The sequence below is a fragment of the Mus caroli genome, chromosome 11, assembly GCF_900094665.2.
Source record: "Mus caroli chromosome 11, CAROLI_EIJ_v1.1, whole genome shotgun sequence".
NCBI lineage: Eukaryota > Metazoa > Chordata > Mammalia > Rodentia > Muridae > Mus > Mus caroli.
Window position 1 is genome coordinate 69369474 of NC_034580.1, and position 25842 is coordinate 69395315.

At 48.4% G+C, this 25842-nt stretch overlaps 1 protein-coding gene across 4 annotated transcripts in view; it reads right to left on the reverse strand.

Moving 5' to 3' along the window:
• The window catches only part of Rap1gap2 (RAP1 GTPase activating protein 2), a 201578-nt gene that overhangs the window by 51856 nt on the left and 123880 nt on the right, over nucleotides 1-25842 (reverse strand). For all 4 annotated transcript variants that reach the window (XR_003838023.1, XM_029483716.1, XM_029483717.1 and 1 more), the window contains 5 exons: nucleotides 7595-7630; nucleotides 4082-4126; nucleotides 3232-3264; nucleotides 2700-2912; nucleotides 1473-1576 (listed from right to left, as the gene is read on the reverse strand). Coding sequence is in view for 3 of the 4 variants with exons in the window: in XM_029483716.1 (XP_029339576.1) it covers nucleotides 1473-1576; nucleotides 2700-2912; nucleotides 3232-3264; nucleotides 4082-4126; nucleotides 7595-7630 (431 nt within the window). In the remaining variant the exon portion in view is untranslated. The remainder of the gene's footprint in view (nucleotides 1-1472; nucleotides 1577-2699; nucleotides 2913-3231; nucleotides 3265-4081; nucleotides 4127-7594; nucleotides 7631-25842) is intronic.

A 25842-nucleotide genomic window follows, 5' to 3' on the forward strand; every position in this document is an offset into this window, starting at 1 on the left:
AGAACAAGCCTCAGGTGTCCAGCCCCAGGGGCTCGTTCCCCAGCATCACCAAGATGCAAACAGAAGTTGGGCATATGCTAACGACTTCCCCAAATATCTCCTCCAAAGCAGGGTTATATATTTCCTTGTATGTTCCCATATTGAGAGCTTAAATTTTGGGAAGAAAAAAAGAATCAAAATGTTATTTCTGGGGCTGAGGAGATGGCTCAGTCTGTAAAGTACTTGCCACTCAAGCAATATGGAGCTGATTTCAGATTCCCAGCACCTGAATAAAAACCTCGGCATGGTGGTACGTGCCTGTATCCTGGTGCCAGGGAGGATCCCTGTGGCTTACAGGTCAGCTAGACCTGATGAATTGGTGAACAGATTCAGTAAGACCCTATCTCCAAAACAAAGCTGTCAAGAAATACAGGAAGATAAGCTGGGGGCAGTGGTGGCGCACACCTTTAATCCCAGCACTCCGGAGGCAGAGGCAGGCAGATTTCTGAGTTCAAGGCCAGCCTGGTCTACAGAGTGAGTTCCAGGACAGCCAGGGCTACCCAGAGAAACCCTGTCTCGAGAAAAGAAAGAGAGAGAGAGAGAGAGAGAGAGAGAGAGAGAGAGAGAGAGAGAGAGAGAAAGGAAGATACCCAACATTAACCACAGGCTGCACATACACATGTGCACACACACATGTACACCCATACACAACAAGCACCCAGAAAAGAAGCCTGTTACCCCTATCTTCAAATACCCCCAAGTGTTTCCAATTACACTCAACACAGTTCTTCCCAACTTCACCATAGGGACAGAGATAAACACACAGATTCATCTGGGCTCCTATAGCATCCTATGCAAAAGACCAGAATAACACTTGTGACATATATTAAAATTCTGTTTCTCTCTTGTGAGACTGTAAGTCTCTGTAGAACAGGAACCAAGACTCAGACATGGCTGTGCCTAGCACTAATCACAGCTTCTGGAACAAAGGAACTTAGCAAACTGTATTAGTTGAACGAAATGAAAACCAGTTCTAGTTCTCTCACTTGAGATTCAGAAGGACGGACCCCGGCTTCAGTATTCCTGCTGTGGACAGCACTCCAGCCCAAGGACCAGAGCACACACAACCTTCCCTGGGTGGATAGCAAGCCCTGGCCAACTCTCTCCCAGAACATGGGGCTGTGACTACCCTGATGAACCACACTGAGCTATCCCTATTCTGTCCTTCATCTCCTCAGAGTCACAGCTCTTCTAAGAAAGACAGGAAAGTTCCAGAAGTTCTGGCCTAGGTGACCCTGAGGCTCAGACAGGAACACAGCCAGCAATCTCCTGCTGCCTGACAATATCACAGCTCCCAGGATTCCAGCAGGTCTGGCCCTCCTGTACAACCAGATCAGACTGGTCAGTCTGGTACTTCTCCCCCCAGCCCCCATCTTCCTTTATGCCAGCTCTGCCTGGGAGAGGCATGGTCTCTGCTAGTGTTGCTGCCCTACCTGAGGATGATCCGAAGGTACTCGATGCCCTCAGCTTCCTCGCATTTGATGGACAGGATCAAATTCCCCAGGCTGCTGCCAGTGCAGTAAAAGTTTAGATGATCCTAGAAACAGAAATTGGATGTGAGCCTCCAGACATGGCCCCCATATCACCTCCTTCACCAGAAGGGAGAAGTCCTACAGAAAGGAGGAAGAGAGGGATGCTACTGCTACAGCCGTGGTGACAATGATGGTGACAGTGACGGTGATGGTAAAGATATGATGCTGATGATGAAGACAACATTAATAGTTCCCAACTACCAAGTCCTCAGTATGTGCCAGGCACCATCTCATGACCTTAGTACCCATTATCCTCTTTAATCCTAACCACAGCTTTGTGTAGGAGACAATGTAACCATCCCCATTCCAACCACACAGCCAGTCGCTGACAGAGCCAGGCTCAACCCCACATCTGGCTGGACTCTCAAGTTCTCTTCACCGCCTGATGCTGAGTTCACTTTCTCACCCAGAGGACAACCCTAGCCAGTTGAAACTGTGGAAGAAATCAAGGAGGAATCCATGCAGAATGCAGAATGACAGTCCCTCTTCACAAGTGAGGGGGGGGGCTCTCACTGGCTTCCAGGAGCCCACCTCCCAGGCCCTCCACATTCACAATAAGGCCATGGGAGTTGCACTTAAACTGCATTCCCTCATGTGCAGTGAGGTTCGGATACAACCTCTTCTTTCGTGTGAGACTGCAAAGCTATCTTAGGCTAGAGATCTCCAAAAGCTTCCCTTGGGACTGTGGGGAATGTATCAAGTCTGAACAACAAGAGCGTGTTTAAGAAAATGTCACTTTGTCCTTGTTGAACAATCAGTCTCACAGGACACCATCCAATCTGAGTACTCAAGAGACCACCCTGAAGAGAGCCTGAGAGATGGGCCCTGTGCAAATATAAACAGAGCCATTCAAGCAAGGAGGGCATAGTTTGCCATGAGCGGTTAAAACTCTGTCACATCCTCCTGCACCCCCAGTACTACCCATCCCATCACCTCATAAAGCATTTACTGGAGGCGGCCTCCAAAAGGGCCCCTCACTGGGACTCTCCCATTCATATGACTCTAAGTAACACAGGTACGCAGTGAGTAGGAGAGAACTTGGGAAGAGAAGACCGAGGAGCCCTGGAACAGAGATCCATGTCCCCCTCCCCAAGGCAGGGCCAACTCTGCAAGGGTCCCTAGGCTCACCTTGCCTAGAAAGTGCCTGCGGTAGGCCCTGGCTTCACCCCTGCATTCGAGCTTGTAGCCGAATGTGTTGGGGCTCAGGCTGTCCTCTTCCTCCTCCTCATAGACGCTGCTGCCCAGTGACGTTGGAGTACCCACGTTCTCTGGGTCCTCAATCCAGTAGCCTCCAAACTGAGGCAGGATGATCAGAGGATATGGGCCTCCCTTCTCCACAACCTGGGGGCAGAGGGAAGTTCTTGCCCTGAAGCATAACCTGGCCTGCAGTTGAGAGGAACCCCACCCACCTCCAAACTGTTCCAAAGAGGGAGGCCCTCTATCTCAGATCAAGAGCATCTCTAGCTTCACTGGGACTCTGGGTTTTACAAGGGGACCCCCAAGTTAAACCTCAGAAAAGCTTTGGTCACAAGGCAAAGACAGGAAGGGCATTAGGTCCTCGAGTCTTAGGCCTCAGATCTCCCATGTGGGGCTGGGAAGGCCATGTTCTCCTCAGGAAGGGATCCCTGAGAAGGATGTAGTAGAGTCAGGGAGCTCCTACCTCATCAATGCTGGGGTACGGGATATAGTCATCCTGCAAGAGAAAGCACAGGACAGTGCCATTAGCTCCACACGTGGCCATGACAGTCCAACTTCTGCTTGCATTTGCTCACCCAGATCTAGTGAAGAGATGAGTTAGGGGGACCTAGTAAGATGCACCAGGATTTCAAGGGAAGCAGAGGCAGAGAACCGTCTGGCCGCAACTTGAAGGGCTCAGCATCCCATGCCCACTGAACAGTAGACCTGAAGGCAAACCCAGCCAACAAAAGATGTAGCACACAAAAGGGAGGCCCTGGTCACCACCAAGACACTAGCTTGTCATCCCACGGGGCTAAGACAGAAAGAGAGCTGGGCGAGTCAGCACACAATCTCAGCACTCTGGGGGCAGATCAAGATGGAGGTCATCCTTAACCACCCAACAAAAGACAAAAAAAAAAAAAGATCCTAGTCCCTCTCTGTCCCTCCCCACATCCTCTTCAAGTTGACTAGGCCGTAGACACAGAACTTGAAGCTAAGACCTGGTGGCCCATCAGAATCCAGAGCCTAGCAACCCTCAACCCCGTGTAGGTGCACAGAAAGAACAGGAAGGAGCCAATCCAGGCCTCTGATCCTTCGGTCTCACCTGAGGTCTCCACTAACCTGATGGGAAGTAGCCCTAAGACACCGAGCCAGGGTCCCTTGGCCACCCACCAGACATGAGTGTAACAAGAGTTCAGTCATTAATTGGTTCCTAGTACAAAGCAGAGTTGGTGTGCATACGAGGAGAGTCCAACACGCTCCCTGATCCTCCTGCCCTCTTCCTACACTGGCCCTTCTCAGGGCCCACCTGGCCACTCTACTGCCTATCCCACCTTGTTCTTCTGGGGTCCTGGCCTCTGCTCTTCAAGCTTGATTCCCTGCAGAAACAAGGAAGAGAGGATCCATGTAAGCATAGGTCACCGCTCATGGGTAGGAGCGTCTGGGCACTTAGCCAGCTGATGGGTACTGGAGCCTCTCGCCTCCCACACTTAGCAGTTGTCAGTCCCAACACCAACCTCAGATAAGGGTGTGGGGGTGGCCAGTTAAGGCTATAAATAGACTTGAGCCAGGTCGCCTGGATTCAAATCCCAACATTGCCACTTCCTAGACTAGTGACCTGGAACAAGCCACAGACTCCTCTGTGTGACTCCTGTTATCAGCTGTAAAGTGGAGAAGGTGACAGTGGCTTCCTTCACAGCCCAGGTTAAAGGCTGGTGATGGGCTATGCATTTCAAATGCCAATGGTGTACACTAAATGCTGTGCGTAGAATTAGTGAAAATGGGTAGTATTATCATCTCTGTGTCTAAACCCCTTCCTGAAAGCCATAGGGCAGTAAATGGGAAAGATGAACACCCACATCTGCAAGTGTCAGAGCCAGCACATCGGTCCTCCTGCCTTCTAGCTCCACCTTTTTCCTTGAAGGAAGAGTGTTTGATTGACAGGCAGGAACTACGGTCCTTCAGGTCCTCATTCCACTTCCTATTTGTAACCAGGAAGCCTCCCTAGCTACATATGTAGAAGGAGGATTAGACCTCAGCCCAACACCTGCATCTTCCAGATTCAAGGACCGGGGTTGAATTAAAGGGCTTTGCCTACAGTTGCTGAGAATTCACTTCTGGGAGTAGCCCACTTGTCCAGCAACCCTGGTTGGGTTCTGACTTAACTGGACTGTGCAAAAGGAAGGAAACACACGGCCTTTTCAAGACTGGATGCATTGGGTGATAGCATGAACCCGGAGGGCGTCTGGGAGTTACATCCGAAGCTGGGTTTATAATAAACACCCTGCTCCCCGGACAGCAGGGCTCCTGCTAACTGGGTGGAATCTGAAACAGCTTCTCTGGACTGCTGGACTGAGTCATGCTCCCAACATTGTTCAGGAGGGCGTGGGAAGGCCCCTCCCGCTGACAGGTGCTTCTCACACACACCCGAAGGAAGCTGCCTGGGTGGCCCTGCAGACCCCGTCCAGGTTTGCACACTGGGTGGGTGGGGGAGTGATGTCAGAGTTTGTTTTGTTTGTCCTGCATTAGTCATCCTGGTCTGGGAACAGTCCTCAGGGCAGGCGTGCAACCTTGCCCCAGCCTCACTGACTGACACTCCACCCCCACCCCCACCAGGGAGCCCCATCCTCAGCCAGGCCCTCCCTCCACCAAGCATTACCCTCTGCAGGAGGTACTGTCTTCCCTTTTCCCTGTCTCCAAGAAGAAATGGAAGTTCAGAGGGGGAAATGACTTGACCAAGGGCACTCAGCTAGAGGACATTCAGTTCAAATCTGTATCTGGGCCGGGAGTCTCCAAAGTATGTGGCCCCAAAGCATGCCTGGCTTCAAATTCCTACACTAGGACTGGGACCGAAGATCTTGGATCCCAGTTTTGGTGCTTCAGAACTAGCAATGTGGCCCAACCACATAACTGCTCCAAGACTCAGTTTCCACAATGGCAAAATGGAGAGAGAGGAAACCCACACCTGAGGATGGGATCCAGCCACATCATGCAACATTCTTTCTCTGCTCCCTATACGCAAGCTCCAACCAGGAACTGCTGGAAACTGCGTCCACTAGTGTGCCTGGTGCACACATGAGTGCATCTTACACACCACAATTTTGCTCCCCGCCATTTCTACTGAGGTTCATCTGGGAAGTGATGGGAATCACTGTCTCTGACATACCGAGAGACTAAAGACAAGCCCCTGCTCCCAGAGTGGCTGGGAGGGCAAATTCAGACAAGCAGAGGGGTCCAAGAGTCAGTCCACAGGGCTGGGTTCTATGGAAGGAGGCAGGGACTTAAGCTGCAGGTGAGGGTGGGCGGGCTGAGGAGCAATCACAGGGAAGGCAGAGGGAGCCACCAGTCTCTCCCAGTGAGCTGAGATCTCATTGGCTAGCAGGAAAGTTCCCCAGCTTTGCTCTGCTGTTGAGCACTTAATGATACCCTGTCTCCCGCTATGCTGCGGTACCATAGCTTGTTTCCGCAGCTAGATTATGAGTTCCCCTAAATGCGAATAAAATGAGTTTGTAGTCCACAAACTGCTGGGCGCAGAGGAGAACTGAGCAGTTTATCTGTAGTAATGGCACAACTACTAACAATTACTCTCCCCTAATGCACCCTTCCCTTCCTTCCCTATCCTCAGGGAAACCTGGCAGTGCCTTCTGCTCTGAACAACAGGACCACCCTGGACCCTTTCTCTGCCCCACCTCCCAAAGCTGACAGCCCCTTATTTCAAACCTTCCTCCTGAAATAAGAATAGAAAGAAGAAACTAAACCAGACTCTTCCTCCTCTGGAGCAGAAACGAGCATCATGCTTCCCAGTGCTCTTGCTAGGTGCTGTCCCCTGTGGCACGGGGCTGGGAGGGTAATGGGATATGTAGCTCTGAAGGCCTCATAAGGACAAGACAGCCCCTGTCAATCTATGATCCCAGAGAAGCGCCTGGAATATGTATGCCATTATCAACTGCTCCATCACAATCCTGTCACTAAGCCCGGACCTCAGCTGACCCCAGCGTGGACAACAGAACAGCTCCTACCTGTGAACCCTAGTCCAGGGTGGGAGACACTGGCTCCAGAGGCACATGGATAGGAACAACCCTGGACACTCAGTTCTCTATGTTCAGTGGCATGGTGCCTACACAGAGCATGCTCACATCCTGCTGTGTCTTCCGTGCCATCGCTAGGTGACTTACAATCCCTAACATGATAAATAGTGTTGCTGCCTTGTCCAGGGAAGAATGGCAAAGACAATGTCTATACATGCTAGGTACAGCTGTTATAGTGCCTCAGTGATTATATCCACAGTTGTCTTAACTCACAGAGCTGGGTCTGTAGGTACAGACTGTGACTACAAAAGGGCCCTCACATCCACTCCAAACATTGACTTTCGTGGGGTGCCCCCCCCCAAGCATTTCCATATAGGATCTCATTTCCTCTCCAACACTGTATCAATGGGTATTTTTTTTCTCTTATTTGGTTTTGGTGACTTGGGCAATGGCCAGCAGGTTGTACTAGTAAGTGGCAAATGTAGGATTTGAACTCAGATCTGCATCTCACTTGTGGCTCTGTCTCCCTGACTCCACATAACTCGCCCCTAAGTGAGTCTTGCTTTTTCAACTCCTTCCAGAATCAGCAGCTCTACTGAGCTGTCCCCGTATTCCAAGGGTTAATGGTACTGGGCTAGCCCTCCATGTTTCAAGGCAGGAGTCTACCCAAGAACTCAGTGCCACTCATTCAACAGCGAAGTGGCCTAAGTTGTTGGGGCTGAGGGCCCCTTCCCTCTGAGCCACCTCCTAGTATTGAGATCCACAACCCTGCCACCTCCACGCCAGAGGGCGGGCTACTGCACCATTTAGGGTACTCACCTGCATTTTCTCCAGCATCTCGAAGAACTCCGCAGACTGAAAGATATAAAGGGGTTGGGGGTTCAGTAAGGAGGGCTGCTGGGAATCTCTCCCTTAGGAACCCTCTAGAAACTGAGCCCCGGCCTTCCTTCACCAGGGACAAGATTCATTTGGGTCAAGAGAGATGATAATGTGATTTTTGCCTTTGCAGGCTTGCAGAACCAGAGCATTCCAATCAATCAAAGAAATAAAACAGGCCCGGGGTTAACGATCAGTCCTGCAGAGTGCAGTCCCTTGCAGGAGGAGGGTATGTGGTCCCCTGGAGAAGATCCAAGTCATTCCAAAATGCCTGGGCAGACCCACACTCCAGAAGAATCGGTGTTTCCAGCCATCAGCGGTGCTGACATCACCAACACTCATAGTTGTCTGCCATATGTAACATCATGGTCTTTTCTGTCTCCAATAAAATCTCACTCAGGACCTGACAGAGAGAGAGCCAGCAAACACACAGCTGCTCTAGCCTGGGCCTGATGTGGCCCTATGTCCCCAGCTGTGCTCTGAGGCACAGCTTTGAGACCTACAGCAAGTTGGTGAGGCAAAGCTCCAAACGTCCTGGGCCTCCAGGTCCAAGGATGAATTATTTTTCAATGCTCCAACAGCACCAGTCTAGACCTTTAACCTACTTTGGTATCACCTGTGTAAGCTCCAGTGGGGGGGGGGGGCAGCATCAAGGACACAAAGTCTTCTCATACATCCCCCAACACCACTGCCCACATCTGAACTCTGGCATCTGTAAGTCAGCGAGTGCCCAGAGCAGACACGCCCTTCATGAGAAAGGGCTGCAGTGATGAGTAAGAACACGCCTCATCACCTGCAGACACCAGTGAGCTAGAGCAGCCTGCAGCCCTACTGCCCTTAGAATCCTTCAGAAGGGAAGGACTTCTGGCAAGTCACCCGGAGAGGCTCATTCCTGCTTCAGGTGCCAATCATCTGGCAAACTATAAAGCAGGCCTGCTAAAGAGGCAGAAAGCCTGAGACCTATATTGATCTAGGACGTACCATCTGAAACCCAACATAGCAGGTACAGGAGAGGCCTGAAGCATCCATATCCAGCACCCATGGCCACAGGAGCCACCAAACATCCAGACTCCAAACCTGGCCTTTCTACACACTTTAAGTACATGCCACTCAGTGCTCTTTCCACCTCAGTCTTCAGGACTCTGGGACGGCCAGACACAGAACTTACACAGATCAATAAAGACAGGGACAAGAGGACAGAGAGAGCCATTGTCCATTTAAATAGACTCCTGATCCAGCAGCTACACCCTAGCAATCTATATCCTAACACATGTACACTATATCAAGCACTCGTAAAAATGCTTATCACTGCACCGATTATTACAGTAAAAAACAAAACAGCTCCAATGCTGATCTATAAAAATGTTTCAACTTAGTTACAGCCATAGAACGAGAATGCAAATACTGTATACAATTGTATGACAATTTAATAACTTACATGAAATGGGAAAATTCACAGGAAACCACAAACTATGAAAACTGACTCAGAAAGAAACAGAAAGTCTAAAAAAGAAAATCAAAACAAATAATGATTTAAAAATTACCCACAAAGAAAGCCCCAGGGCCAGATGGCTTCAACTGTACATTCTACCAAATATTTAAATAAGAATGAATACTAATCTTCATGATCACTGTGAAAACACGGCCCACAGACTAAGACTGTGTTTGCAAGCCATGTATCTGATAAGAGATTGTATATAGACTATGTAAAGAATGCTAACAATCCAGTAATAAAAAAGACAAATAGTTCCATTTAAAAATAGCAAACGTGGGGCTGGGAAGATGGCTTAGCAGGTAAAGGGCTTGCTGTGCACGTGTGAGGATCGGACTTTAGATTTCCAGAACCCGTCTAAAAGCCCAGTGGAGCAGAGACCTATCAGTAATCCTGGGACACAAAACCAAGACAGAGAATCCAGAGCCAGCTAGACTAATTGGATCACTGGTGAGCTCTGAGTTCAGTGGAAGACCCTTCCTCAATATATAAAGTAGGAAGCAATTAATGAAGATTCTGGATATCAGCCTTGGGACTCCATTTTCCTTTGTGCAAGCATGTGAACATGGACACACACCACATACATATATGCCATACATGGACATGCATCACATACATATATGCCAAAAAGCACAAATGCCTGTGTAGACACACCCCAACCCTGAGACACAGATGGGCAGTAAGCACACGAGAGGACTCGCTGTGTCATTAACCATCAGGAAACAGAGCAAACCCACAATGGGACTCCACTCACATTGTTCAGATGCCAAAACCAAAAGATGAGGGAGAGGAAATCTAGGAGGACTTAGGGGGAGGAGCAGGGCTGGTCAGGATCCAAATACACTGTATGAAATTCTCAAAGAGTTCATTATTTTTAAAACGAACGACAGAAGGGGAGGTAAGGACTCGATGACATTGGGGTTCTGTGATCTGCTGTCAGGATGTAAAACAGCACACACAAAGAAAGCAACTTTTAATTCCTAAAAACAAATACTAAACATGAAACCAAGTAAGGTGGCTCGGGAGACAGAGGCAGGAGGATAGCTGTTAGTATAAGGTCAATGAAGTCTACATGACAAGTCTGGGCCAGCCAGAACTATACAGTGAAAGCCCATCTTAAGAAAGAAAAATTACTATATGAAAAAAATCTATTTTCAATAAAAAAGAAAAAGATTAAACATAGAGATGTTACCTGACCTGGAAATTCTATTCCGATGTATACACCCTAAAGAACTGAAAATGGGTACTCAAATATTTACACACAAGTAGCATACCAGCATTTTTTCACACTTGCCAATAGGTAAGAAACCCCAAACGTCCACCTGGGTAAATAAAATATGACCTGTAGATACAATGGAATAGTATTCAGCCATAAAAAGGAAAGAAGTATTGATTTGTACTATCATATATATCAGTGGTTCTCAACCTTCCTAATGCTATGACCCTTTAAAACAGTCCCTCATGTCGTGGTGACCCCCAGCCACAAAATTATTTCGTTGCTTCTTTGTAACTGAGTTTTGCTCGCCATGGGTGAGGCTTGAAAGCTACCGTAAGTACAAAAAGGCAAACACAAAAGGCTACATAGGAAGTGGCTCCATCTATGAGCTTATGAAGTGTCCAGAATACAAGTGTCTGCACACTCAAAGTAGGTCAGTAGTTGCTGAAGGAGGAAGGGTCAGGAGACTGGAGGGTGATGGGCAAAGACCATGTGCTTCTCTCTGAATGGATACGTAGAACTTCTCTCCTATTGCTGCAACAATGGCTGCACAGCGCTGTAGCTATACCCAAGACATTAATTTGTATCACAATAGATATATTTTTATACCCCACACAACAATTCAAAACTAAAAACAGTTTATACTGTTCAGGAAAGAACACAAGTCAGAGGACATCACATTGAAAATGTTCTCATGCAGCAGGCACACATCATTTGTACAAATCATTTTTGTGAGGAAAACAGAAAAATGCACAAAGGACGTGGAGCATTCACTAAAGGAGAAATAGAACTGACCACGGAGCAGAGAGACGAACATACGGTTTCCTAGACATTACAGGAACAGAACTATGAATAATAAGACATCATTCATCTATCGAGTTGTCCAGTATTGACAAGGATATGGGGTGATGGGCACAGGATCCGTAGGAATGTGTGTAACTGTGGTGTTCTTTCTAGAGGACATTTTGGTGCTCAGTGTCCAAGGTATTAAAAACGTTCACAGGTTTTGGTCCAATAAAACTGCTCAGGGAAACTGACCCTAAAAGAATATGTGAGCAACTGCACATGGACAGGCGTGCACACAGTGGTGTTTACAAGTTTAAAAAAAAAAAAGGAGATGGTAAGCATACGCGGACTAGAGAGGGGAAGAGCAAATGATGAGAAGGGCGTGCCCATACAATAGCAGCCCACAAGGGCTGGGCAAAGCAAAGCACTCAGGAGGCTGAAGCAGGAGGACCAGGAATTCAAGGTCGTCCTTGACTACATACTGAGCACAAGGCCAACCTGAGATAAAAAAAAGAAAGAGTCCCACAAGAGAAAGCCATGTGAGTTCTGTCCACACAGATTCACAGTGCAGGGCTAGCTGAGGAGAGAGCACTGGAAACAAAACAGGAAGGTGGGACCCTGCCGTAGCCCTGGCTGTCCTAGAACTCACTCTGTAGACCAGGCTGGCCTCGAACTCAGAAAGTCGTTCTGCCTCTGCCTCCCGAGTGCTGGGATTAAAGGCATGCACCACCATTGCCCCGCTCTTCAGAATTTTTATAAATTGCTTTTAATGTGTAATCAAAGTTTTAAAGATTTTGACATGTATGTGGGGGCTCCGGCAGACCTTTTTTTTTTTTTTTTCTTACTTTCCCTAAACCCAGCTTCAAGTCCAACCCACAGCTTCACATCAGGGAGCTGCCAGGTCAAGGGTCACACAGTCTTTGGCACCTACAGAAAGCTCTAGATTCAAGCCAACTTACTCTCAAGTACACACTTAGCTCTGTGTATCATTGACTAGGATGCTTCCCTGAGTCACCCATAAACCCAGCTCACTCCCAGCTGCTCATCCGCCTGGTAGCCAAAACCTCTTCAACAGTTCCCTCTTATGGATCACTGAACCCCAACTGATAAAACACTTTTGAGATGTGAACAGGATGCTAGAAATACCAGGAAGGGTCCAACTGCCCAGGAACCCGATCTTAACTGTGAGACAAAGCTACGCGGGGTTATGCTGCAGATGACCAGTTCACATTGCTCAGAGGACACGTGAGGCACTTCTTACCACGATCCCAAATGTGCTTCTCTCTTTCTGTGTAACAAATCACTCCAGAACCTAGTGGATCTAAACCATTTATACAGTGTGCATTCAGGAGTCAAAAAAGATAGAATTACCCGAACAGCCACGCTCACAATAAGAGGAAGCAATGCAAGAGAGGACACACACAGAAAAGGCAGTATCATACTGCTCTATTCAATCTGAAATCATACACCATCATGTCCACCTTATCCTATTATTGGAAGCAAGAAATAGGAAATCCAGCCCACACTTGACAGACAGGCAGCTGGTTTCTACCTTTTAAGTTGAGAACTATGAAAGATCATGTGGCTGTAAGCCAGGCAAGGTGGTTCAATCAGTTAACTGCTTGCCCCACAAACACGTGGACCTGAATTCAAATCCCAAGCATCCATGTAAAACGTGAGGTGCTGCAGCAATGTGCCATAATCCAGGCACTGGGGAGATCGCAATGTGTATTCCAGAGGCACGCTGGACGGCTAGCTAGCCAATCGCAGATCTCCAGGTTCAGTGAGCTATCCTGTCTCAAAATCAAAAACAAAACAACAAGAAAAAAAAAAAAAAAGCAAGGTAGAGAAGCAACTGAAAAAGATATACCTGATATAGAACTCTGGCCTAAACACCTAAACACACACACACACACACATGCAGTGTGTATGTGTGAATAGAAATTAAAACTAGTGGTGGCGCACGCCTTTAATCCCAGCACTTGGGAGGCAGAGGCAGGCGGATTTCTGAGTTCGAGGCCAGCCTGGTCTACAGAGTGAGTTCCAGGACAGCCAGGGCTACACAGAGAAACCCTATCTTAAGAAAGAAAGAAAGAAAGAAAGAAAGAAAGAAAGAAAGAAAGAAAGAAAGANNGNANGNANGNANGNNAGNGGNGGGGAGGGGAGGGGAGGGGAGGGGAGAAATTAAAACCAATACGTCAGGAAAGCCTTCTGCAAATGCAGGGTCCAGGCTGACCTTACAAGATAAAGAGAAATGTCTTGATAGAGAGGAACAAAGAGTATATAGTACCCAGAAACCAAGCAGCAAAGGTAAGAAAGAAAAGAAATCCAAGCATTTGAATAGCAGGGTGGACCAGCCCAGCTGGACTGAGGCCTCCTAATCAAACATTTTAAGGTCGAATGGAAAGGACAGCTGGGATATAGACCTGAGAGACTTTGGACCCCAGAACTCAGGCTTCTTCTACAAGTCAAATGGTTGGTTGCAGCAGGAGGATAGCAGCAGAGCTCAAAGCTGGGGACCAGCCATCCTGCTACTACCCAGCTATGTGGTAAAAGTGTATGCTGCACTTTCGATTTCCTCCACTGAAAACTGAATCAAATAATCCTTGGCTTCCAAGGGTCTTACACAGATTAAGTAAAAAGCACCCAGCTAGCGCCTGCTCCACAGCAAATGCTAAGCAGACAGCAGCCACAGGCAGACAGGGGCGGAAAGCTGCCAGAACACCCCTTGCCTTGCTGAGAGATGCTCTAGCAGCTTTAGAATATTCTGCTATTTGTGCCTCCAGTAGCCTCCCTACAGATGGTGTTTCTGGATGACTATTGCAAGTGAGTGTCCCATGGCCCTGAGGCTGGCATGGAAGGTAAGAAGAGCCATGATTCATCCTCAGCTGTGAGTAACACACCAGGTGGAAGATTCCTTTGTGGACGGTGCCACGGATCAGAAACTAGCCAATGCAAGCTGGACTCCACTGGGCTGGCCCAACTTGTCAGTGACTCGCTGAACTTTCCAATGGGACAATTCCACCCTTGGCAAAGAGTAGGTCTCTTTTCCACCCAGAAGCAAGGTGACTCAGGCCAGCCTAGAACTATACTGTGGACATTTGGACCCACCCTCATCTCTCTGAGAATATTCCACCCAGCCAAGAACATGCAATGTCATAAAGGCTCACTGACTCCCTACATTTTCCCATATACAGTACACATATATGTGTGTGTGTGTATATACATATATACACATAAACATACATATACTGTAGGATACAAGAAAGCCACGGCCAGAACATCCTTAGGAAGGGGGTCTCCTTCCACTGAGAAACCAGGCCCCTGGATTTCACTGAGGAATGTGATCCAATAGCAGTGTAAGCTCAGCTGTGTATTTTATTATTAGCAACAACTGTTGCCACCCAAATGGGAGCAGTGGCCAGCATTTCCCCCTGGGCCCTGCTTTCACAGTCAGTCAACTAGGCCATGAAATAATCACAGAACCAGCCCAGCCGGGAAAGTCACAGGCTGGGCCTCAGGGTTCCATCCATTCAATCCCTGTCCTCTTCACCTCCCAATATAGAAACCATCTGGTCTTCCCTCTGAAGGCCCAAGCGAGCCCTTGGGGAAGGTAATGCTGGAGGAGGTCAGAGGAAGCAGGAACAGGCATGGACAGGGATTGTGGGGAACTGTTTGGGTTTAGGAGATCATGCCTGAGATTTTCCCTGCCAGCTCCCCACTGCCCAGGGAGTGGAATGAATGGAAGATAGCATTTGTATGAGACAGTCGTACCCTGGAGTCTGGACAGGATTGGTTCCAGGACGGTCTGCATATACCAAAATCCACAGATGCTCAGGGTTCTTATATAAACTGTCATAGTTTTTATATATAATCTACATGCATTTTCCCATGTACTTTAAATCCTTTCTATTTTATAATATCTAAGGCAATGTAAATGTTTTGTAAGTGGAAAGGGATATATGTATGTTATCAATAGAGACATATGTTTTTGCTCTCTCGCTCACTTGTTCTTTGTGTGTGTGTGTGTGAGCGCACGCACATGCACACTGGCGTCTAAACATAGAGCCTTGCATATGCTAAGCAGGCTCTCTATCACTAAACTCTATCCCCAGCTTTTAATGGGTTTTATTTTGAGACAGGTTCTCACTAGATTGCCCAAGCTAACCTTGAACTCATTCTGTAGCTTGACTTCGTGAACCTCCTGCCTCTGCCTCCTGATCAGCCAGGATTACAGGCATGCACTACCAGATCCAGCCAGACATACGTTTTAATTTGAATGCTCTTGATCTAAGGTGAGTTAAATCTGTGGTTGCGGGTCCTGTGGGTCTAACTGTAGAAGATAATCAATGACAGCCACTTCACCCCTCAGTGCCCTTCCCATCTGCCTGCCTCCCTCTGGCCCAGGGAAGCCCTACATTGGCATAGCTTCTCTGTGCAAACAGTCTATTTATTTTTCTCTTTCATGCTCCCTAGCCCATGGAACGTCTACCAGCATCCTTCCTCCTCACTTCTGCTCCTGTTTTACTTGGAGAAATGATACCCACTGCTGCCCACCTACCTGCTCAGCATGTCCTACTGAGCCACCTGCCCCAGTTCTGGGCCCTGCTCCACACTCCTCTACTTGAGGAGGGGTATTTGAGAATCCTTGCGATCGTTAACTCTCAGGAGTGCATTCATACACACACACACATACAACGTACAAATAAAATTAAATATTCTCAGAATTTTGTCAGTGGGTTTATATAAATCTGGTAGAGCTGGACACCAGAACACACACACTCCCAAGGCATCAGATGTGCCCCCATGGCATCAAGTATATCATGCCATCCTGGTCCCCATCCACAGGATGGTCAGGATAGATAACCAGGGCTGATGGCCTGGTTTCCTGGGCCTAAATATCAGATGCTCAATCAAGCAGCATGAACTGAAGGCTCTTCTGACAAAGGCAAAACTGAAGCAAACTGTGGAACCTGAGTCTTAGGCCCTGGAGTGGCCAGGACTGACTCCTTGGAATGCCTAGATTAATCTGGATTGATCTAGATTCTAGATAGCCCAGAGCTCCTGTCCCACAGAGCTATGTGTTCCCTGACATATAACTGCACTCCTCCCCAGAGAAAGGCCAACTCTATCGCCTTGTAGAACAAAGTCTTGTTCCCCCCAACCATCGTCACCACCCCCACTAAGACACCTCCATTCCTGCTTCTCTTTCCTGTCCTTGATCCTCTACGGCACCCCACACTGGGGCCAGCCCCTCTGCCCTTGTATGCACTCCTCACTCTGTCACCTGAAGTCCAGAGCCTGCAGATCTCTGGAAGTTTTGTCAAAACCTGGGAGATCTGCTAAGATGCAGCTTCCTTCCATCCACCCCTGGGCATTTCTGATCCTTACCCAGATGATCTGCATCTCTAACAAGGTCTCAGGTGGTCTCAGACCTATGGGTCGTATCTAAGGAAGAAAGTACATAGTCGGGAGCATTGCTGAACAGAGAGACTGCAGCAGAAATGGAATGAGATCCAGAGGGTGGGAAGATGATGCAGTTTCATATAGAGAACATGCTAAGGGTTAGGCAGACATGTTAAATCCCTGGGACAGGACTTAAAGATGCCAAAGCCTGCCAGGGTAGCTGCCAGGATGTGGAGCAGTAAATGGTAAGAAGCAAAGAGGCTGAATCAAAAAATTTAAGAACAAGGAAGTCCAGACTCCATAGTGAATTCTACCAACCACTTAAAGAGGAGTCCACACCGATCTCCTGAAACGCTTTCCAAAATAAAAGAGAGGGGAATACTTCCTGCCCCACTCCCTGAGACCTGAATTACTAACATCAGATAAAAGAAAATCATAGACCAATAACCCTAATGGACACTGAAGCAAAAATCCTCAGCGAAATACAAGCAGACCAAATCTAACAGCATATTAATTATAGACCATGTTGGTCCCATTCCAGAAATGCAAACTTGGTTCGACATAAGAAAATTTATGCAGTATATGACATTAATAAAAGAGAAAAAATAACTATTTCATTTGATGCAGAAGTGTTTGACAAAAATAAAAAAAAAAACAATCATTTTCATGATGAAAAATGTTCAGGGGCCCAGAGATCCCCCAAACAGCACAGGCTACTGTCGTTATTACTGGCTGACCACCTGCTGCTTGAAGACATAACACACTATGGTTGCAAGACAGAGAAATCAATCTTGAACTGATCTAGACAGCTACCTTCCTGCCGGAAATTTTCATAGTGGTGGAAGGGATTATGTCACTCCCAGGGAGGATGGGGGAGTCATCAATGGACTTACCTGGAAGTGAACCCTACATACTATAATACTGAACTAAGCAGCAAGGTATGCCTAGTGATGCCACAGTCGCTGTTAGAGGGGTGACCAACACCTCTCAGCTTGGATTTGAGGTCTGTTCCACAGAAAGGAATTCAGACCTTGAAATGTATGCCTCATCCAACACCCATGTCTGGGGAGGTCATAAGCCATGGGGGTTAGGGGTGGGGTTCTGCTGCTGTCATTTTACTCTACAGACATGTTATCAAACTGACTCCTAAATCTTTGTTTATACCTATACTCTCAACCTTGGTCAAGAAACTTCTTTTTGCTGTGGGCATCAGAGACTCAGAACAGCTCAGAGTGCTGAGAAGAAGTGATACAGTGTTCAACTCTAAATGGGACATTTATGTCAACTCCTCCCACGAGTTCAGGGGACACTGAAGAAGAAGGGGTGGAAAGAATGGAACAGCTGGAAGATGGGGGAGCCAGGCTGAGAAATGTGGCCTCTGGATATGACATGGTCGCTGTTATGAACCAGGAGCAGCTCTGACTGCCTGCACACGACTTGTACAAGATGAAGCCAGTCTACACTCTAGCATGGATACGAGAGGCTTCAGATGTTGTATCCCCACGGAAGTGCCAGTCACTCGGGGAAAGGGAGTCACTTTTCTGCACAAGTGTGACTGTTGTAGGTTGCTGGTGGATGGCTCCGGACCCATGCTCACGTGAGCAGCACGAACTGGAAAGCGCATGGGTCTAAGAATGATCCCCTAAAACTGAAGTAAACAAAGCCAGACATGGAATCCCAGTGCCACGGAGACAGACAGACTGATCCTCGGGGAGCCCTGGCCAGCAAGTTCAGATGACTCTAAGTTCCAGGCCAATGAGAGATGCTGTCTCAACAAACAGGATAGACTGTGACTGAAAGACAGCTGAGCTTGTCCTCCAGCCTCCATGAGCATGCGCTCAGAAAACTAAGAAGGAGGGAGGACATCCTCAATGTGACAGAGGGAGGGCATTGCTTTTTCACAAACCAAGGGCCACGCCCAAGCTTGCTGGCCAGTGTGCAAGCCTTCTTCTCATTGAGCTCAGGAACAAGACCCATAGGCCTGCCTGCGTCGCCACCACTGTTCAGAATGCTGAAGGCTGTAGCCGAGAGTCAGGAAAGAAGCAACTTCCACAGCGCAGAAAGAAACGAAACGAGTTACGTTAGGACATAGTACAGATCCTACACAGGCAACCAAAACAAAGAGAAAGAAGGGGAGGGGAGGGCCTCTGGAGCTAATGAACAAAACCAGCAAAACTGCAGGGGGCAAAAAAAAATCAGCTGTGTTTTTCTACACTAGCAATGAACACACTGAAGAGGGAAACATAAAAAGCAGTTCCAACGGTGGCCACATAAAGAAAAATAATGCATGTGGGAACAAATGTAACCAAAAGACTTGGGACTAGAAACTATAAAGCAGAGCTGAGAGAACCCGCGGCGCAATACACTAATGGAGTGACATCCCATGCTCGTGGATGGGAAGACTTGATACTGTTAACACGGGTGACTGAGTCCGGAATGTCCCTTAGAGGTTCACATATTAAGTACCTGTGTCCCAGCTGTGCGGCTATTTTGAAGGCTGTGGGTCCTTTAAGAGGCGGGGCCTGGCTGGCAGATGTCACAAGGTCAGGATAGACAACCTGACCTGCCTGTGAAGTTTACACCTGCTTCTGGTTCCATCCTGTGTTTTCTGCTTCCTGGTCTATGGCTGGTGAAGAGCCTTCTGCCACAGGCTCTTGCCAACATGCCTACCTTGCCACGGTGAACTTAAATCCCTCCGAGACCATGCGCCAAGATAAACCTTTCCGAGCTTTAAATTTTGTCTGTCGCAGCAGTTAGAAAAGGAGCCACCTACAAGCCGCAACCGTGAACAAAGTAGTGTGCGTATTAGCACAGTCCCTAGAAGAATGCTAGCCGCTGCAGAAGCTGAGAGTCTGACCTTAAATTTAATTTACACAGGTTCTGAGGGTCAAACTCAAGATCGTTCTTTTTTTTTTTTTTTTTTTTGGTTTTTCGAGACAGGGTTTCTCTGTATAGCCCTGGCTGATCCTGGAACTCACTCTGTAGACCAGGCTGGCCTCGAACTCAGAAATCCACCTGCCTCTGCCTCCCGAGTGCTGGGATTAAAGGCGTGCGCCACCACGCCCGGCAAGATCGTTCTTTATTGAAACAGCTCCCTCTTTTTTTTTCTTTTTTTTAAGTCTCCCGAGTGACCTCCACACTGTTTTCCATGGTAGCTACTCCGTTTCACACTCCCACCAGGAGGGTGACAGGAGTCCCAGCTTACCTGATCTCCCCAAGACTTATCTTTGTGCATGTGGAGGAGAGGTATCTAACTCTTCTAAGGGGTGGAAGGTGTAATTTCTGTAGTTCAGTTTGTGTTTCTCTGACTGTTCTGATTTGCTTGAATACCTTTCACATGCTTGTTGGCCATTTAAATGTCTTCCTTGGAGAAATGTCTGAAAATCTTTCTCATTCTGTTCCCCATGCACCTACATTAGTCCAGTATCTTCTTTTAACTAGTGTGGTACGTGTGTGCGCATGTGTGCCACATGGTGTATGGGTGAATGCAGAGGCCAGAAGAGGGCCTCAGATTCTCTGCAGCTTCGGTTACAGGTGGTTGTGAGCTGTCTGATGTGGGTGCCGGGAATGGAACTCTGGTTCTCTGTAAAAGCAGATTGCTCCCCCTAGGTATTTAGCCAGCTATCTCTCCAGCCCCCATACCCCCTTATCTTTTATGCACTTTGTAAATATTTTTCCCCCACTCCACAGCGTGCCTTTTCCCTCTGTTGTTTCTTTTGCTATACAGAAACTTGATTACTGCATTCCTATAAAATATCTAGAAAGCCAACAGACTGGTGGTTGCCAGCGGCTGGGGGTGGAGGGTGGCGGAGGTGGGGAGTAGCTGTTAAGGGGAGTTTATTTGAGGGTGGTGAAAATAAAATATTTTGGAACTAGATAAAGATGATGGTTCTACAATATTGTGCCCTTGTGAAATGCCAACAATTTGTTTACTTTAAAATGATTAATTTCATGTTATATAAATCTCACCTCTTTTTTTTTTTTTTGGAAAATGGAATGGATGAGTAAGATGACGTTAAGGTATCAAAAGAGACATCCACTACTTCTCTCAAGAGAAGCTGCCAAATAGAAACACAGGCTCAGTGTGGCTAGAGTTCTCAAGATATGCCAGAAATCCAAATTTTTATGTAAGCTATCTCGATTTTTATACAGTGGCCATCAACTCATTATTAATCAACTAAGTGTTTAAAAACCATCTCTGCATGGGTGGAACTCGCTAAAGTTAGAATTCAAATCAGCCTATGAGACATAGGATGTTCTGGACAATATAAAGCTGAATATTCCCAACTTGAAGACTTAGATGATGTAAGGGGTCTTAAGGTGTCTCCTTTTGGAGATCCTGAAATGTGTCAGCACTGGGTACTGATCAGGCACTTCACAAATGCCACCCACCCTCCTCTTCCTCCTCCCCTTCCTCCTCCTCTTCCTCCTCCCCCTCCTCCTTCTCCTCCTCTTCCCCCTCCCCCTCCCCCTTCTCCTCCTCCTGCCACTGCTGCTGCTGCTGCTGCTGCTGCTGCTGCTCACCCTATGGTAGGGAGGGGGCTGCTCCAGAACTAGTCATTTGGGGAATCAAACGACTTTCCAAAAAGGCAGAAGAAGCAGGATCAAGACAAATCTAGATCCATCTAGATTTGCCAAGTCACCATTTCATCCACATGCCTTATAGGGGTCTCAAACTTAGTAAGGCCAGAATAGCGTGCTCCTTAAATCTTCCCTTAAAATACTTTCATCTATCAGTCTCACCATCACAATGAGTAGTAACAAAACCCTAGGAGTCACTCTCGATCCCCACGTTAGCTCATGCCCCACCTTACCCCACCCCCAACACTCCAATCCTCCTGCAAATCCATGGCCAGTTCTTACAGGTCTAATGGCATCTCAGCTTCCCCCAGTTCTGGGCCCCCATGCCCCACCCCCACCCCACCACCTTCATCATTCTGTCTTCCCTGCGGTTATTCATGGGCCTCCTCATTAGACTCTAGGTCTCCCTGACACCCCCTTCTCACAGCTCCCCCACAGCAGCCACATGATCTTTTAAAACAATGCACCCGGTGACATCAGTTCCAACTACCACTACCTATCCCTGCATGGTACAGGGAACTCAAACCATTTGATTGATAATACTGAGATGGGTTCCTCAGCACTTAACTTGTAGCCTGAGATTGGAGAACAGTATCCCCAAACTGTACCCCCATCATTCCTCATACTCATCCTACCCTGCCACCCTCAGCACCCAGAAGACGAGAGACAGCATAGCCAAGAAGGGGAAGAAAGCAAGCCAGTCTCTGGCCAGCAGGTGTGTGCACAGGAAACCTAGCAGTCCTGGCCGGGTTGTGTTAGCTAGGGCTATCCAAGTCTACCAGGAGAGGCACAGAAGCCCTGGACCAAGTGAGAGTCCATCAGACCTCCAGCGCAGCATCGGGCATGGCTCCCTCAGTCTCCAGCCCAAATCCCACATCAACCACATCTGAGAATCCTAGGCTAAGCTGGAATCCAGCAGATTCCCTCCCAAATACTAGAAATGCCAACCTGAAATACGGCTTTGGGTGAGCAAGAAGGCATCTGAGGCCCTGACACAAACCAAGAAGCCTTCTCAGAAAAGCACGTAGGTGAGACCCAGCTGCAGGCCAGGATTCTGCCTCAGATCCAGGCTAGGCAGGAAAGATCTGGTCTCTGACTCCAACACCTTTCCTTCTCCTACCTCTTCCCCAAAACAACAACAACAAAACAACAACACACACCACACCACAAAATAAAAGTCTGTCACTGACTTCTGCCCCTCCTTCCCCTGAGTGACAGGAAGCCTCTATGCCTGGAATAGACAGACAGCCTCTCAGGGCTCCCTGCCAAGTGGGGTTCTACCTACAGCCCCTCCAGCAGCAGGGTATGAATAGGATCCCATCTTCCCAGCCAGGGACACTCACCACGAAACTCTTTAAGAATTCCATCATCTTCTCGGTGCCCGTCCCCCGCAAGGTAGGGCCTTTGCTTCAGAAGCACTGCCCGGGCTGCTACCTGCTGTTGCTGCCACCAAGGTGGCGGCAGCTGCTGACGTTGGACAACTTCCTTAAGATCAAACAAGGAACTGCAGGATTTGGGTGTCTGCCCGCCCAGAGCTGTTAGTCCACATTGACTAGCCATGACCTTTGACCCTTCATGCTGCTTTGGCTGCTTCTCTGGGTAACCCAGGGCTTGGCAGAGTCAACTCTATGTATGTCATAGGGTGAGGAGTCACTCCCAAGGAGCGCCACACCGGAGGAATGTACCTGGGGCCCAGGACAGTCAAAAGCAGGCTCCCTTTCCACTCCTGCCTTGAAAACAGGGCTGGATCGAAGGATGCCAGCGGGCTGGAGGACAATGAAGACAAGTGTACCGGGCAATGTAGGACTCAAGACCTGTGAGTTAGGAAGTCCTGCATGCAAGCAAAATGCAAAGTAAAAGACAGCAGAGACACCTACATCCCTGAGAACCACAGTCTAAAACACCATTGCCCAAAGTGGGAGACGCAGCTAAAACAGTAAGCAGTCAGTTGCTGGGAGGTGGGGGACTCGTGGGAAGGGGTGCAGAGGCATGGGGAGCTATTTTCTATCAGGAACAGCCTGGATTACTTTGGTTATTGCTTTTGGTTTTTTTTTAAATAATTTTTAATGCACTTTAAAGACAGCAGTTGCTTCGTGCCTTAAGAACCCCAAAAGGAATTTTTTAAAGAAACACAGCAAAAGGCCTGAGGAGACTCACACACATTTCAAGCTCAGAGGTGCCCACATGCTGAGTTGGAAGAAGGGGGGCAGGGGTTGAGATTCTGAGTTTCTGGGTCTCTTTCCCAATATAAGCATGTCAGACTCCATGCGTATCCAGCACCCTCACCAGAATCAGCTCTGGGAAAAGGCAGAGAGCCCAGCTCGGAAGTGACGGCATGAATTATTAAATTCCTTCAAAAGAGGGTTGCAGTGCACATGAGACAGCCATAGATTTGGTATGTGGCGGGCACACTTCCAACCCATGGTTCTGCTGCTAGTGAGCTGTGGGGCTAATTGCTCAGCCTTCGAGTCTCAGTTTCCATATCTGTAAAATAGAGAAAGATGGCCACTTAGCCTGGTGTAGGTACTAAGTCTATGGCAAGATGAAGCATGGAAACCAATCTGTAAATGCCTGCATGGTGATCAGCTGGTTCTCCCCACTCCAGCTCCCAAGACAGCTTGAGAAGCGACCCACCCAGAAGGCTCCTCTCTGCCTCTCCAGTCCTGTTCCCTAGCTGCCAGACACATCCCCGCCTGGCCTGTATCTGCTGTAGTGGCCCTAAGAGTATCCCACAGGAGACAGAAAGGTCAGATGCCCTTGGGAGCTAGGGGAGGGCATGGCTCAATAGAGGACTTGGCATGGGTCTATCCCTGAGGTTAAAATAACATGGGAGATCAGAATGGGTGAGAAAGAGAGAAGCATGGAACTAAATGGAGTCTGGGCCACCACACTTGCAAGTGCCACATGGGAGAGGGAACTACAGCTCTAGAGAAGGCTGGCAATGTCCCTTCCAAATCCTGAAACACTTGATGGAGCATAGTGTTGAAGAAGCCATGGGGCGATTCTCTGCCCCTGCTGAGCCCAAGGACCAAGTGTGGGGCTCCTGTGTCCCTGACCCTTCCATACCTGCTTCTGGCTTCTCTCTGTTCCTGCTTAGGGTCCCAAGAGCCTTTTTGTAGAGCCCCCACCCGGCCCTGCCATTCCTGCAGTCCCAGGGGCATAGTAGGCTCTAATTAGCAAGACACGCAATACCCAGTATGCTTCTGCTACCTGTCTGCTCACAGTATACTCATGGTCCAGATTCCTTCTGCAGGGATGCAGTAATAGGAAGTGAGGAGGCAGGAGAGAGAGAAAGCTCTAACTTACTGATTTCTGGACACTGCTAAAGATGAGGACTCCAGGAAGATCATGCTCAGCCCCTCTCCTACTCACCCCCACTTCATCCAGGCCCAGGATGAGCCCCTGCCCCATCTCATGTGGCCCCCAGGGCTATCAAGGAAAAGTGTAACTACAGTTCAGAGAGGTTACTTGGCCTGTTGAAGGTCACACAGCCTGCTAGAAGCAGAGCCACGTGAGGGTGAGCTGGGTAGGATGTCAAGGAAGAGAAGGGAAAGGCAGGGAAGGACTGAATGAGCTTATGATTAACTCTGGGGTCAGGAAAGACTAGCTAAGGAAGCCTGGAGCTCTGGTAGTGTCATAAGCAGAGTGTGGCCATAGTGTCAGTCCAGGGCGCAGGCATCTCAAGCACTTCCAAGGAGGAGGAGGAGGAGGAGGAAGAGCAGAGGCCAGAGAGACAAATAACCATCCTGTGATGCAAAACCAACCACTGTCCATGGAAATAGAGGGTGTGGAGAATAACGCCCATGCATATTCCTGCTTGGTTTAATGAGACTCTCATCTGTATCCAAGAACCCCTGCCTTACCCCTACACCCGCTCTCTTCCAAACCAGAAGCCCCATCACACAGGACACCCAGTGATATTGATGTGATAAAGCACCATGAGCCTTGTGAGCCCCCAACCAACCAGACTTCCTTTCTGGCCTCAATCTTTCCCCAGCAGCTGTGGTCCAGGGGAAAGATCCACTGACAGTCAGAGAGACTGGCATCCAAACCACAGCAGGCCACCAGCCAGGCCTATGACTTCCAACCTCATTTTCTTGGCTTAAAAAATAGAATAATGATCCTACCCCACACCCTGGGTGTTTCCCAGGATGAGCCGAGATCACAAATGCAGAAGCGCCTACTGCACACGGCAGCCATCAATAAGCGCCGCTGGACCGACAGAATTTACTCTGGGGAGAGGTGCCAACATGTACCGAGTTCTCACTGCCTGTGCCAGACCCCAACTAAACACTTCTCACTTGTTCTCCTACCTAGGCCTCAGCACCACCAGGACCACAGGCATGCTGGCCCTGCCCACTCTGCAGATGAAGAAACTGAGGCTGAGAGATGAATAACTTGATCAACAGACAGCCTTGCAAATCACAGCCATCCTCAGGGTTCAAACTTTACATCAGCATGCTAATGTGGCTTGGATACACATTTGTAAGACCCAAATACCACTTGTCCTCCTGAAAGTCAGTCATCCAGTCTCTCTCTCTCTCTCTCTCTCTCTCTCTCTCTCTCTCTCTCTCTCTCTCTCTCTCTCTCTCTCTCTCTCTCTCTCTCACCTGGGCGTTAATGATGGACTTCAGCGTCTTGTGCATACTAAGCACACACTCCCATCCCTGGGCTGCATCCACAGCTCCTCAAGCTACTGGAAAGCTCTCA